Source organism: Drosophila grimshawi, unplaced genomic scaffold, assembly GCF_018153295.1.
Source record: "Drosophila grimshawi isolate 15287-2541.00 unplaced genomic scaffold, ASM1815329v1 contig_44, whole genome shotgun sequence".
NCBI lineage: Eukaryota > Metazoa > Arthropoda > Insecta > Diptera > Drosophilidae > Drosophila > Drosophila grimshawi.
This window is the reverse complement of record NW_025063240.1, coordinates 1,736,614-1,750,650: the sequence shown is the minus strand read 5'-3', so window position 1 is coordinate 1,750,650 and position 14,037 is coordinate 1,736,614. Positions and strand designations below refer to the sequence as shown.

Below are 14,037 nucleotides of genomic sequence, written 5' to 3'. Positions count from 1 at the left end.
CATTGCCCCATTGCCCCGCCTCTCGCCCCCTCCGCTCTATTTGTGCTGCTTGAAAAGTGAATGTTGTTGTCCTTATAGTGCTTGGGCCATTGTCAATGCGCCTTTCATTGTTGCCTCTCCTCTTGCTGCATCCTTACAGCACTTGGGTGCCACTTGGCGTCGCCCGTTCCATTATTGAAGTGTGCACTTCCGCTAAATGGTATTTGGGGCAAGCACATAAGCTTAAGAAGAGCAGATACTAGATAGCAGATAGCAGATAGCACATAGCTTACCCCCCTGCTTCCGTTCTACGAGTTCAAAACTGTTGTGTCAAACAATAAAAGATGAGGAGGGGTGGTGCAGAGGCAGTAAGGCGGCAATCTAATTACATTGTTGCATATTGCTAGGCGTTGATCTGTTTATTAGCAGATTACAGAATGGGGGAGTTCCAATTTATAAGATGTATTCGGTATTATAACAGAGGGTAGTAGAGGGAATTCACTTTGTAAAGGGTCTTCTAATATTGTTGTCAAGTTTGCAACGACTTGAAGTAAACCGACCCTTTCCTCATAATATATATATATTTTCTTAATCAGCATTAATTGCCGCGTTGTTATAGCCATTTCTATATTGATGAAACTCTGCATATTTAAGTATTTTTGCTACAAGCTATAAATATTATGGAGTTTAAATAAATAATTTAATTAAAATGATTTGCTTGAAGTTTATTCCCCTAAAACCTAGAGATATTTATTTAGCTTCATTTGATTATAGCCGATATAAATATTAAAATCAAATTAAAATAAATTCTGAGCGCAAGAGGGGCATTTGTCTATTAGGAGTGTCCGTTAGAGTTCTGGAATTAAATTCATGCCACATAGGGCTTCTGTGGCACGTGCTGCACTACAACCACACAATTGGTAGTTGTATTGAATCTACTCCATCTGGCCAACTGGACAGATGGCATATTTTTCTACAGAATCTGCTTTGTTAGCGTTATTCAAATTTTACCTCAACAAAGCTTCTTCTTTTGGCTTCACTTGGGGTAAATACTGGCGCCACCTGCCGGTACATTGGTAGACTAATTTTTTCAAATTTGATTAAATTTGATTAACAAGAATATAATTAAATTGAAATGATTATATTAAGAACAAGTTGTATATTAATAAGCTTAAGTAAAACTGAAGTAATTAAATGGTGGCTTTAGCCAAAGATGTCTTTAAAAACAAAGAGTTTTACATACACAATTCGACCGATTTCTTATATAGAAGATATGTATGTGATATGTCCACTAAAATGTTCTCTTAAGTTATTAATTATTATAGGTTCTTAATTATTATTAAGCATCTGGTATTTTTTCTATAAACTCAAGACTTAACCTATAGTTTTTATCATATCTTTATCATATATTAATTCGATCAGGCCTACAAATTAACTGACTGGGAATATATATTTACTTTTTGATTTTGGAGTTGAGTGCTTTAACTCTTATACTTTTTATATGCAAAGAAATTACCCCAGCCAAGGATATAAAAATGTTTCGGACAGCACGTAATTAAATCAATCCTTGGCCATATGAGATGCCCTCGGATCAACGTAATTTTCGATGTGCAACAGCCCACCAGCCCAGGTCAGCAAATTAATTTCATTTGGCGCCTTGTTTCATGCCCACGATTTGAGTTTGGGCTTCATCTTTGCAATGCTGAAGATATTTCAGCAATTTGAGCCAATTTTGTTGAATTTTTCTGAGAATCCAATCAGAGGCTTCACCACGCGTTCCTTTTGCTTGGCGTGGATGGATGCTTCAATCATTGCTGAAAGCTGTTGTTAACTGGGTTTGTAGCAGCTGCCCATCGCCTGTTTCCAGGTGTAGTTAAGGCCCACTCATATCCTGTTTTTGCCTTGTCAGAGACTTTTAAACTTTTCTTCCGCCTGTTTTCCATTTAAAGCAGCCTTAACGCGCTTCCAACTAAATTGTTGTAAAGAAAAGTTTGCTTTTCCACTTTTTCATTGAACTTTGTGGAAAAACCGCCATGTAATATGTGGAAAATGTAAAACTCTAATAAAACTCACGTAATTTAATGCTGTTTCTGCGAGCACAAAAGAAAAACAATTTTCGGCTAAAAGTGAACTTGTTTCTTATGACAAAAGATAGCATATTCAATTGTGAAAAAAGCAATAAATAAAAAGCATTTCAGTTTTGGGTATCAATAAGGGGATGGCGGAACAGTTTATTTTTACTTTGAATAAAATATAACAACTACAAGCAAGAAAAGGGAAAAATGTAATTGAGTCAGCTAAAGGTTAAACAAGTTTGCTTTTATTCATTTCACTGGCCTAGTGCAGCGCTTAATGAACATCTGAGGCGAAGTGTGAAGCCATTTGGTGAGCGCTGAAATTCAGATTTAATTATAACTTTAATTGATATAGTGTCTAATTTGACGTACTCCATCTGGAACCCACAACTACGGGGCAAACCGAGTGCAGAGATCGAGGATCCGGTGTGCCATCATCGAATAGATTATACCAAAGGAGACTGTTGCCTTTTTGGGGCTGAACTGCAACTTGAATGTCGGGGAATACGGTGGCGCCACCTAGCGGCACATCGCTAGACTGTAAAATTGTTAATGGTATTTGCAGAATTCAAAATTGTCTGTAGTCGCAGACTCACATAGAATATTATACTAGCCAAACGATCTCCCAGATCTCCAACATCCTCTTTCCGCACACGCTTACCAAATATATAATCGTAATGGGCCTCAAAGTTGTTGCCAATGCCAAAGTTTGCTACCTGCACCGAGGGAAATTCTTTTAGATCGAAACCGGTCATATCCGTAATGCGTTGATTCATCCTCTCCAAGAACGGTGTATTCTCAACCAGCCAGTTAACACGTGCTGCAATATCGGTAACCTTCGTTTGATTCGCCTTGTAGCCATGTATGTAGCCGTTTTGCATCTGTGGAGATAGTCGCTTCATTTCCTCGATTTCGCTGTCGTAGATCACATTGTGATACATGACTACATATGGATCATGATTGATTTCCTCCAGTTTAAGTGGGGCCAGTCGTAGAAATGGCGTCGTTGTAAAGTTATAACGACAACTGAGATTGTGGCGCTTGGGAAAATGTCCTCGACAGCCCACAAATTCGGGTGTGGCAATTGGCTGCATCGATTGTAGTTCCATAAACAATTGATCATCATCTTGATTAAGTAGTTCGTTCACATAGCTATCCAAATCAGTTGAACTGAGTGTTTTGAATATGTCATTGACTTTCTCATGAGCCTCTTCAGGATTCATTGATGCTTGAAGTATTTGCATAGCTGGAATATATTTAATGGTTATATACAGGGTGTTAAACCGAAAGGAATTTGGGTTCCGATTGCGAGTATGGTATGTAAAATATAAAAATAGTCCAGTATTTTCCAAACTTTTTCTTCAATATTCTGTTACGTTTCTACGAAACTACGAATACAATTCAGAAGTTTGAAGATTTTAATTACTTTTTTCTAGAATTTAGAAAATATTTTTTTTTACAAATTGTAACTTTCGTTTCCACTTTTTAAAAATGTTTTTCTTAATAAAAATATTGCTAAAAAATTGACAAACTCGCTATGTTTTTAGGAATGTGGATTTAGGGAAAGTTTTTAAAATTTTCATCCCAATTAGAAATTATTCCTAAAAATTAGATGATACAAAAACGTTATATTTTTGAACACAGACAGACAGAAAGGTTCTGTTTCTGATTTCAAATTTGAATCGGTAAGAATGTGGTTCCGATTCGGATTCCAATTCCGGTTTCACACAATGTTTACATGCTGTCTGCTGTTTAGATTTGTTTAGTTTGGTTTACCTAGTAACATGTGAGTTTTAAACAAATTTTGACGCACTGCGTCGTCAAGTGGCTGTCCAAAGAGCTCGGTATTCGGTTCAGGTTGGCGCTTCAAAGCAATGCGATACCAGATTAAAGCCCGAGCATAATCACCAATCTCATATTTGTGATTGGCTATTGCCAGACAGTCGCGTGTGTTGAACGTAGTGCTGTAGGACATCTGTTTTGTATCAATAGAGTCTTGCAGCTGTGTTGAATCACTCACTTGAATTGCATGTCCCGCAGGCGTCCTTCTGCCACGTCCATGGGATTAAGGTCGTAGGTCAGCTCGATGCGACTGATGCCCAGCAGCGATGCATCCATATCCTCATTAGTGGGCACTATGTCCAATAGCGTTGTCATAGTTTCCAGTTGATCTGTTTGACAATTAATTACGGGGTAGTAAACTCGTCAATAAGTGCAAAATCGCAAATACCTTTGCCCACCTCCGCCTTTGTAAAGATTTCCAGTTGGGGCCAATCTTGCCGCAGACGTCGAATGAGTCCTAATGCCCTCATCGGATTTGAGATGTATTCTTCTCTTCCTTTCTCTGTTGCATGAGCAGCGCTGTCAATTGTCCTTAAAAACCTTATGGTATTATCAAACAAAAGGGTTTTATCGTTTATTATATGGAGACAAAAGTTGAACCCACTAAACATTATGAACCATATTTAACGATGATATCTGAGAAGTGCAGGAATATGTTTAAATTAATATTTATACCTATTGGATTTTTTTTTGTATTTCTTATATTAAAATGAATATTAATTAGTTGAAAAAAATAAATTATTACGATTATTGTTAACGTAAATTATAATTTTACAGTCGTATCAAATTCACAGTCAACAAATGTATTCAAGTTAATGGATGGAGTGAAAGGAATCTTCAAAATTCTTTCAATTTTTTTAAAATTAAAATTTAAGTATTACATTTTATTTTGAATTTAATCAAATCCATTTTTTACTGTTTTTTTTTTTGAGATATTAGTCGGCATTAAATAAATTAACCATAGAAGAGGAAAACTCTTTTAGGACAAGTGGACGAATAATTACTGGTCTGCGAATATAAAATTTTTCCTATAACCATGTACATTTATTTTTCTTTTTAGAAAAAGACAAACTAGTCTTTTTTTTATAAAACTTTGAAAATATATATATAAAATAATAAAACATAAAATATTTCCAGCATTAGAGCAGTTGTTTTGCAAACTTACCAGTTATACATGTTTTATTTTATCTAGGATCCTCAGGATCAATCCGTGCAATATATATATTTGCTATTTATTATAATTCCAATTAACATGTCAACTTACATTTGTAGTGTTTCCAACTTTTTCTGCAAGGCATCTGCAAAGCCCGTCAAATTTATTACAAGCTCATCCTCCACTTCTAAAAGCTTTAGTAAGCCTTGTACAGAGCTGCTATAATACTCTGTATCATAATCCTTTACGAAATTTGCATTGTTTTCGTAAACCACGATTAGAAAACTTATTATTGCGAGGTGACACTTCATGTTTAGCACGTCTAGCCAAATCGGACTAACAACTTTTAATGAACTGGCATCAAGACAACTTAACACAAATGCATTTAAAATCTAATTAGTTATGTCAAATTTGATTCGCTTAATTTCGGTCTGACAAACAGCTGCAGTTACATAAAGGTAAAGTGTATCTGAACTTGAAATGCTATTTCATATTACAGGCAAAGATAAAAGAAGGGGTAAATCGGTTCTCCAAGGAAGTCTCAGCATTCGTCATGCAAAAACTTTTAACTAGATATATTTGTGGCTGGTCTATTTACCTACTTATTGATATCTATAAATTCATTAAAACTAAATTTATGAATTTATAGCTCACAATATTTGGGTAAATAATGGTATACAATGGCATACAAATATGTGTCGAAAATGAACATCTTACTTCACTTAGAGTCTACTAACACTGGGTATGATCGATTGTCAACGTGATTATCAACGCTCTGCTGGTGGTCCACACAGACTTAGTGGGTATCCTTACAAAACTGTTGACTAGACACAGCTGAAGCAGTCAATTTACCTGTGGCGCACATAAGAAATGAGAGCACTTTCACTCATAGTTATACTTGAGTTTCCAAACCTTTTTCAAGCCAAAAATATTTAACATTGTTATGCTTTAAATGTGGGTGTGTGTGAGTCAGATTCTAACAGAAGTCCTGCATCCTGTTAGCTATCTGCTTGCGTTACATTATTCATGTCCATATGCTATTTATATATCACTTAAGCAATTTGTTTGCTTTACTTAATCTTATCGCCATTATCAAATATCTATTGTGCTGATTTATATTGGCGCGACATTTCAACAATTTAAATTGCAAATTCAAACTTTCGGACTGGATTTATTTATGCGTCTGAGTCGGTGCCACATCCGATGCTTGTCTGACGCAGCGCATTCATACTCTGTTCTTTTCTTCTGATTTTTCTTCTGAAAATCACTTGATTTGATTCAAATAAATTCCTCTTGATTGAACACCTGATATCAAGTAGATGTCTGGACTACACACTCATATTGTTCACATAATGTATTCATGTGCGACTAAAGTGCGTTGCCCTTTGTCCTTTTGTATAAAATATAAAAATAAGTATGCTCCAGCAGATACTCGGTTTAAAGGAGCAACAATATCAGTACGATACAGTCATACAAGGAATGCCCTAAATAATTATTTTGTACAACTTTTCTTACCCATATCTATATTCTGATTTTCAGGATTTGAAATTTTAAACCAATTAACTAAGGTTTTCTTTGCTTGACACACACGTGGATCATCTCAAAGGTGGTTCAGATTGAAGATTTTTGAGCAACTTAAATACGAGTATTTTTTGGTTAGTCAAAATTTTTGTTTTGTCGCAAAATAAGTAAGTTAGTCAGTTATGCAAAGTCTATTAGACTATACATAAAGATATATTTTTATCTAATCAGTCCACATTCTTAGTCTGTCTGCTTTACGCCAGAACTTTTTTAAACATTAAATTTTAAGTGAAGTTGGAATAAAAACTATCGATTAGAAATGAATTCTTAATATACACAGCTTGTTGAATTAAGCATATATAAAATTAAGGATAATCGATCGATTGATATAAATCCCGCTTCTTCAGAAGTCATTGTAAGGAGTTTGCAATAACAATTCGTATAGCTGCAAATGTATTCATTATTCTGATCAAGATACAAATTGTATCACTTTCAGTCATATGTCGTATACACAATTATATTTTTGTTGATGATGATTGTCACTGCTGACGCAATTTGTTTTCAAGGTAGCCGCTTGCGATGGATTTATTGTCTGTGGCAACAATCGTACATTTCAATAATAACAATAGGAAAAGCAATAAGCAAAGTTTATTTGTGTACATGCAAACATATCTCATAAAGTCAATAGGGACAAGCAAATTTGTCTAATTTCCAGTGTGATGTTATTTTCTATGTTGTATTATTATTAAACATTAGTATTTCCAGACTTCATATAATTTAATTTGAAAAGACAGCTAAAAAACTCATTTAAAAACCGAGCCAGTAAATTCCAATACTTTTTTTCTGAATTTTAGAAGGGATATTTTTAAAAATTAGGGTTTGTATTTTCCTGTTTAGAAATGGTTTTCTTTATAGGAGGAAAATATTTTCATAAAAAAAAAATATATATATATAGGCGGGATTGTTGACTTAGGGCAAGCCTTTCTAAATTTTAGAAATTTTAGCTTAATATTTTGAAATTATTTCTAAAATAACAAGGATAGCTTTTTATGTTTTATGGCTGCTTACTAAAATTAAGTGCGTTTTTTTCTGAGTGTGACTGAATTACTATTAACTATGTTTCACGTTTAGTTTGACTTGCTCTCCTTACATATATGATTATATTTCTATTAAAACCAGCAGAAGCTGAATTGCATGATTTGATTTTTTGACTATATGGCAAGTCTTTTGATTCGCTTTTGTAGTGTGTGTGTGTGTGTGTGTGTGTGTGTGTGCGAGTGAGTAACAATTGATTTTGATTTCGATTTGGCTTGGCTTTAAATAGCATTGAGTTACGACCATAGCAAATGGCAAATGGGAATGGAATAGAAATAGAAATATACATAAATATACTCGAATTCGTCTTCGGGCTCATCGCATTGTTCTTTTTCTTCTTCTTTTTTGGGCATTATGTGTGGCGCTTCATTTACTTTATGTCTTTTGTCTGCTTCTTATGTATGCAATAATATATATACATTGTGTATATATATATATATATGTATACAATTTAAATGAGATTCGTTCTTTGACTGAGCGTTGCATTTTTATGGCAGACGTGCCATAATACACAAGCACACAAACACCCACTTACACACATAATACCTCCCTCCACTCGTACTTGCTCCAACAACGGTCATCGTTAAATGATTTTGGACTGTTCTTTTATTTATTGTATGGCGGCTACTTGATGAGCGTTTGCTGAAAATGTTTTATAGCCCATGTGGCAAATTCCCTTTGTCATTCAATGGTGTCAATCAATCATCGATGGCAGTCGACGCAGCATTTCAAGTGAAATGCGCATTTAATACTTTTGATGGTTCTCTTTATTTCCTTCTTGTTCTTCTGCTCGTTTTATTTTTATTTTTATTTTTATTTATTTTTTTTTTCATGCATTCACTCACACACGCTTATGAACTGTTCACAGAGCACGAAATCTACTTAAACTGCTGGGCGTCAACCTGTTGGACATCCATTTATCACAGATGCCAGTGCTCAAAACGGCGGAACTAATGTGTCCAGCGTCATATTTGAATTATGTATTATTACGCTGAGCATTATTTCCCCCTTCGCTCCTGGCCAAGCGGTGCACCATCGAGAGTGGGAAGCACATGAGTGTAAAAGTGGCGGCGCGTGAATTCCATACGATTTACTAACACTGCTTCGAGGACGTCAACTTTGACGTGGGCTGACATTTCATTTGCTTTCGCAATTTATCACCAAAATAAATGTCAACAATAAATCCATTGGAGTTCAGATGTCTGCTCTATGAAATATCCTATTTTAGGATGTCGGAATATATTTAAGAATTACTTAAAAGCAGTCTTTGAAATATAATTCAATCTGTAAGACGTGCATTATATTGTAATTAATATTGGGTCAATTAATTCAAAAGACTTACACTAAGACTGATTTTTCTACTAAATGAAATCTAAAAGCCTTCATGTTCTTATTAGCACATTTCACAGGGTATAAGCGAAATATAAAAATTGATTTAGAAAAGTTTTGGGCAAGTCAAACTTTGGAGAAATGGGAATGCATTTCTGTGAAATATCCTGTTTTAGGAATGTTTAAATTCATTCAAGTATAACTTAAAAATGAATAATTAAATTTAGGATTTATATAAATTAAATTAAATTAACTAAACACACCATTATCCATTAAATACAATTGTAACACAAAATCACTGAACTTCTCACTATATGAAATTTAAGAGCATTCACATTCTCATGGCTACAATTCACAGGGTATAAGGGCAAAAAAACATCGGTTTATAAAATATTTGGGCCAGTCCGCAACGCTTACAATTTTTTATTCGAATTTCTCGGAATTGATAGTCTCTCATATTTTGCACTTGGCGTTCTTGTTATCTTTTGGGTATGGCAAAGGGCCATTAAAACAATGCCTAGACTGGTTGCCTGTCTAGGTTATCGTCGAGCCGTCGTTATCGGTTCACATTATGTTTAATGTATTTTACTCGAAACCCTGTAACCTTGAAACTATCACGCTTGTTGCTGGGATTCGGGAACAGCTAAGTGGTGGCATTAAAAATTAGCATTTTCAAATCTGTATTTTATGCAAAGCATAAAAGTTCAATTAAAATCCTGTCGAATTCTGTTAGCATCCTTATTGCATGTTTTGTGGCACCTGGCGTGCAAAAATTTTCACATTTTGTGCTGCTCCCTTGATAATAAGTTGTCTTTTGCTTTGCATTTTAAAATTGCTTTTCTTAGCCATTCTGTGCTTTGTTGGTCACTTGATAAACTCGCTTTGAGGCCGGCTCACTTCTTGATTGAGTTGTATTATAATTTTTAATGTATGTGCGAACGTTTCGTTAAAAATTCAAATTTCCCCTGCTGATTGACATTTGAGTTAGCGGTTTATGATAGCAATATTCTCGGCCTGACACAAATTTGAATCATAATTTCATAATTTGAACTTGACTTAGAGGCCAGTTGATTGAACAGAACGTTAAAGAAAATTGCTAAATTCGACGCTGTCCATTCAATAATCTCCAATGAATGAGCAATTTGATTGCTCTATAACACATTTTCATTCGAAATGATATTTTTCAACTTTTCATAACAAGTTTCCTTTCATTTCTGGCTTACTTTTTTTTGTTGTTTTTTTTTTTTGCTCTATTCTCGAGTGCAGAAAGGAAACCCACATTAAATTGCAAAATCAACTATGTTTGTTGTGTTGTGTGTGGTTTTTGTGGTTTTTGGGCAGAGGAGGTGGATGCCGGGGAGTTTTCTATGACAATAACTTTTTCCTTGCTCAACTGTTATACCCTGTTATTTGTATAGGTGATCACTATAGTATTCACATAAGTTTTCTTTGAAAATTAATTTAAGTTTAAATTTAAAAATGTCCACAAATTTTCACTGAAAATTAATTTAATTTTAAATTGAAGAGTGTCCAACAATGAACACTTTATTTTAAATATTTGTTTGGTATTTAGGGAATTTAACATCTGTTGATGTTAATTAACTGCTTAAGGGGTATCACGGCCAATAATAATAGTGTTTTCCGTTTTTATATTTTGCTTTTGCCAGATGTCTGACATCCAGCTCAACATTTTCCTTTCATAGGAGCTGAGAATATCGTAATAAAAATTTGAAAATTGTAATAACACTTGTCATGTTTTTTTTTACAACTGTTGGCATAGATCTTGTTAACTACAATTGATGGTTGATGCCTTGGAACATGTATGGTGATTGCAGATTCAGGTAGCAAGGTTATTTTTTAAACATTTTCTTACATCGATGATTTGTAAGGGCAAAAGACAGGGATATACATTTTCTCTTTGATAAAAATGTTTAAATACCCTTTGGCCTATTGAGACAGAAATAATTAATAAATTAATTATATTCTTATTTTCTTATAGATATTTCAATTATTGTAATTCATTTTTATTTTAAATTTTTTATTGATCATAATAATTATTTAGTATTAGTATTATTGCTTTTCAACAGACCCACGAAATCCATGCTAATTTTAAGAAAGACGAGAACAGAATGAAATCCATATAATAAAATTACTAAACAATTATAATAATAAACATCGGTTCTGAATCTATTTACTGCTAGTGAATGCCAGTGACTCACATTTATTGTGATTAGATTATTATTTTTGAATAATATATGGTATTCTCGTTTAGATTGGATGATTGACTTGGGATGATTTATTATACTAATATATGCTCTTATTATTACTGTTAACCAAGAGACACAATAATTGCGTGTTTATATTAAATACAATTTTAATTCAAACTGATTAAAAATGTCTGATTTATTATACTAATATTTATTATTAATATTGTTATCGTTTTCTCAAACTCACGCTATACATACAAATATTAAATAAAATTTTAATTCCGATTAAATTATTCCGATTTATAATAATAATACGCTCTTTTAGATTGTTTGCTTAAAATGGAATGATTTATTGTACACTAATATATACTATATCTATTTACAGGGACTAGTGAACTGAGCATTGCTAATAACCACGCAGGGACCATGTTGCACCTGAACGGAGCTCTTTCTGCGCCAGTCGCATTCGATGGGCACAAATTGACCCTTGCGCATAATTGTTTTGGGTCTCGTAATGCCATAGCAGGCGTACTGTGAGGCACAGCGCGAAATGGGCAGGCATTGCTCGTAGACCTCGACAATATCCGGATGCATGCTGTCCACGCTAAAGTCCTGGCCGCAACGCAACTCCTGATGGATGTGCAACCGGCTGCGGCACTTAAACTCCACTCGACACCGCCGGCACTTCAAGGGACGCGAACGGGAACGGTTGCTGTTATTCGCCGCTGCCACAGGGGCATGCAACTCGTGCAGTCGCTGAAACTGCCCCATAATATCGTTCAAGATGAGGAAATTCTTGTTGGGTCGCTGCTGCAAGGTCTCGCTAATGTGATATGGCACCACATACAGCTCCTTGGTGATGCGGCACTGTTGCAAGCCGTACAGATTAACGCGCATATTCGACGGAAAATAGCCGTTGCATTCACGCTGATGTTTAACGTAGGCTGCCCGCAAACTGGCCAATTCCGTCTCACTGCTGCTGCTGCTGCTGGTACTGTTGCCAGTTATCGACTCCTGACGCAGCTGCAGCGGCAGTGCTGAGGGGGATTCGGAAGATTCATTATCATCGCGTCTGCGTTTCAACTGGATACGCATGCGGGTAATGCTGCATTCCTCGAGGCTGACATCGTGACTGCTGCACAGATAGTTGGCAATGCGCTGGGTCATCAGCTCGTAGACAACGCTGACGCATTCCTCAATGTCGTAGTGATGCTGGACGCAAAGTGTACCGCTCTGGAAGATGAGCACCTGATTCTGGACGTGCACATAGCACGCCACATTGAACTCGACTCGCTGTGTGCCATTGTGGAACATCCAGCGCAGCAACTCGGGCACAGCTCGATCGCAAGTCTCCGCCATGAATTGCTGCAACTGATGCTGGGCACTCTCGTCACAGAAGAAGAATGTCTCAATTTGACGTGCCTCAATGATGTCCAGGACAGCCTGCTGCTGTTTGCTGAGTTGGGGGCGTTGGTCTTCGGCATGTCGCAGCCAGTGCTGGCTGGGCGGCTCATCGGCATCGATGCTGCTGTAGCAGCTGCTGCACTCATGCAACTGCTCCCCCACATGCCACTGATGGTGGAAGGATTGCTGGGTGCCCTCGGTGCTGAACACAAAGCTCGAAATTGGCTGCTCGCTGTACACGCTGTTCATTTTGGCTGCTGAGTTGTGTCTGGGTCAAAGTTCACTCGAAAACTGTTATGCTTTTAGTATTAGACACGTACTTTATATATCTGCGGTATGCAGGTAGTTGCATGCTTGCAAGCATACCTGCCACAGGTAAATCTGATGCGCAACATCTGCGCCTTGGGTTTTTCCGCCCAAAATGAAGTGGGTTTATGGCTGCTGATCCTTAAGGCTTAATTGGGCTATGGATGCCCAACAGCTGCATGCAGCCATAAAATAAATTTAGTTCAAATCTTTAATGTTAAGAATATGAGTAGCTCGAAGAAACTTAAGGTGTTGTAATCTAGCTCAATTGCAAGGTCGCTCCAAGCGACACTCTTAATATATAATATATATAATATATATAATATATTTATATCCTATTCCTCAAAGTATAAGTGCGTGTATTGATTAATTAATATTATTTGTAAATAAATAATTTTAATGTGTAATTAATCTTAATTTTTCCCGCAATGAATATAAGTCAAAATTCAATATTTGCAAATCAAAACTAAATGTTCTAAATTTGTAGATAATATATATAATGTTGTTATTAAATTTGCTATGCTTTGAACCCATAAATAATCTGATCGTATTTTGTAGTCTTATATGCGGAGAACTCCTTGACTGTAAAAACAATCTTGATGAATCTTGGTATATATTCGTCTTTTGGCTTCAGTCACTAAACCGTGGAAAGCAATCGAATCGGACTGATATTATATATAAGTGCTAAAGGAACAATCGGCCAAAAGATTTGTTTTCATACAACAAAAAATAATTTGTTACCAAGATATTCCAACCAAAGCCACAAGAATATATCTTGTTATATAACAGCCAGAAGTGAAATAGTCATGAAAAATCATCTTAAGAATAATATTTGTTTAAAACTAAATATTTTTTTAAAATATTTATTTAAGTGGAGAATTTGTTTAAAATATATTTGTTACAAGCAGAAGTGTAGAATATTTATAGCCAAATGTGAAATATGAAACTTATAAATCAAATTTATTTAAAACGTACTAAAATATATGAATATTTGAAAAATCTGTTAACATTTCAGGATATGCGTTACAAAATCAGGAATCTTGGGGATAAGCGAAGTCGTAATAAAATTAACAGGTATCAAATTTACATGGGGAAGCATTCCGAGATTATTTTAATTTGTGTGGAG

At 35.3% G+C, this 14,037-nt stretch overlaps 2 protein-coding genes across 2 annotated transcripts; both read right to left on the bottom strand.

Annotated features, from left to right (window-relative positions):
- Positions 1 to 2,177: 2,177 nt before the first annotated feature.
- LOC6570357 (prolyl 4-hydroxylase subunit alpha-2) lies at positions 2,178 to 5,406 on the bottom strand. Its single transcript, XM_032742065.1, has 7 exons — positions 5,161 to 5,406; positions 4,285 to 4,436; positions 4,075 to 4,225; positions 3,831 to 4,018; positions 2,651 to 3,300; positions 2,427 to 2,592; positions 2,178 to 2,371 (listed from the first exon to the last, which is right to left on the bottom strand). Exons 1-7 carry the CDS (start codon positions 5,358 to 5,360, stop codon positions 2,304 to 2,306), a joined length of 1,575 nt encoding a protein of 524 aa, XP_032597956.1. The 5' UTR covers positions 5,361 to 5,406; the 3' UTR covers positions 2,178 to 2,303.
- A 6,170-nt stretch (positions 5,407 to 11,576) lies between these two features.
- On the bottom strand, positions 11,577 to 12,883 carry LOC6570355 (protein terminus). The gene has a single exon (XM_001996540.3). It carries the CDS (start codon positions 12,852 to 12,854, stop codon positions 11,577 to 11,579), a length of 1,278 nt encoding a protein of 425 aa, XP_001996576.2. The 5' UTR covers positions 12,855 to 12,883.
- Positions 12,884 to 14,037: the final 1,154 nt, after the last annotated feature.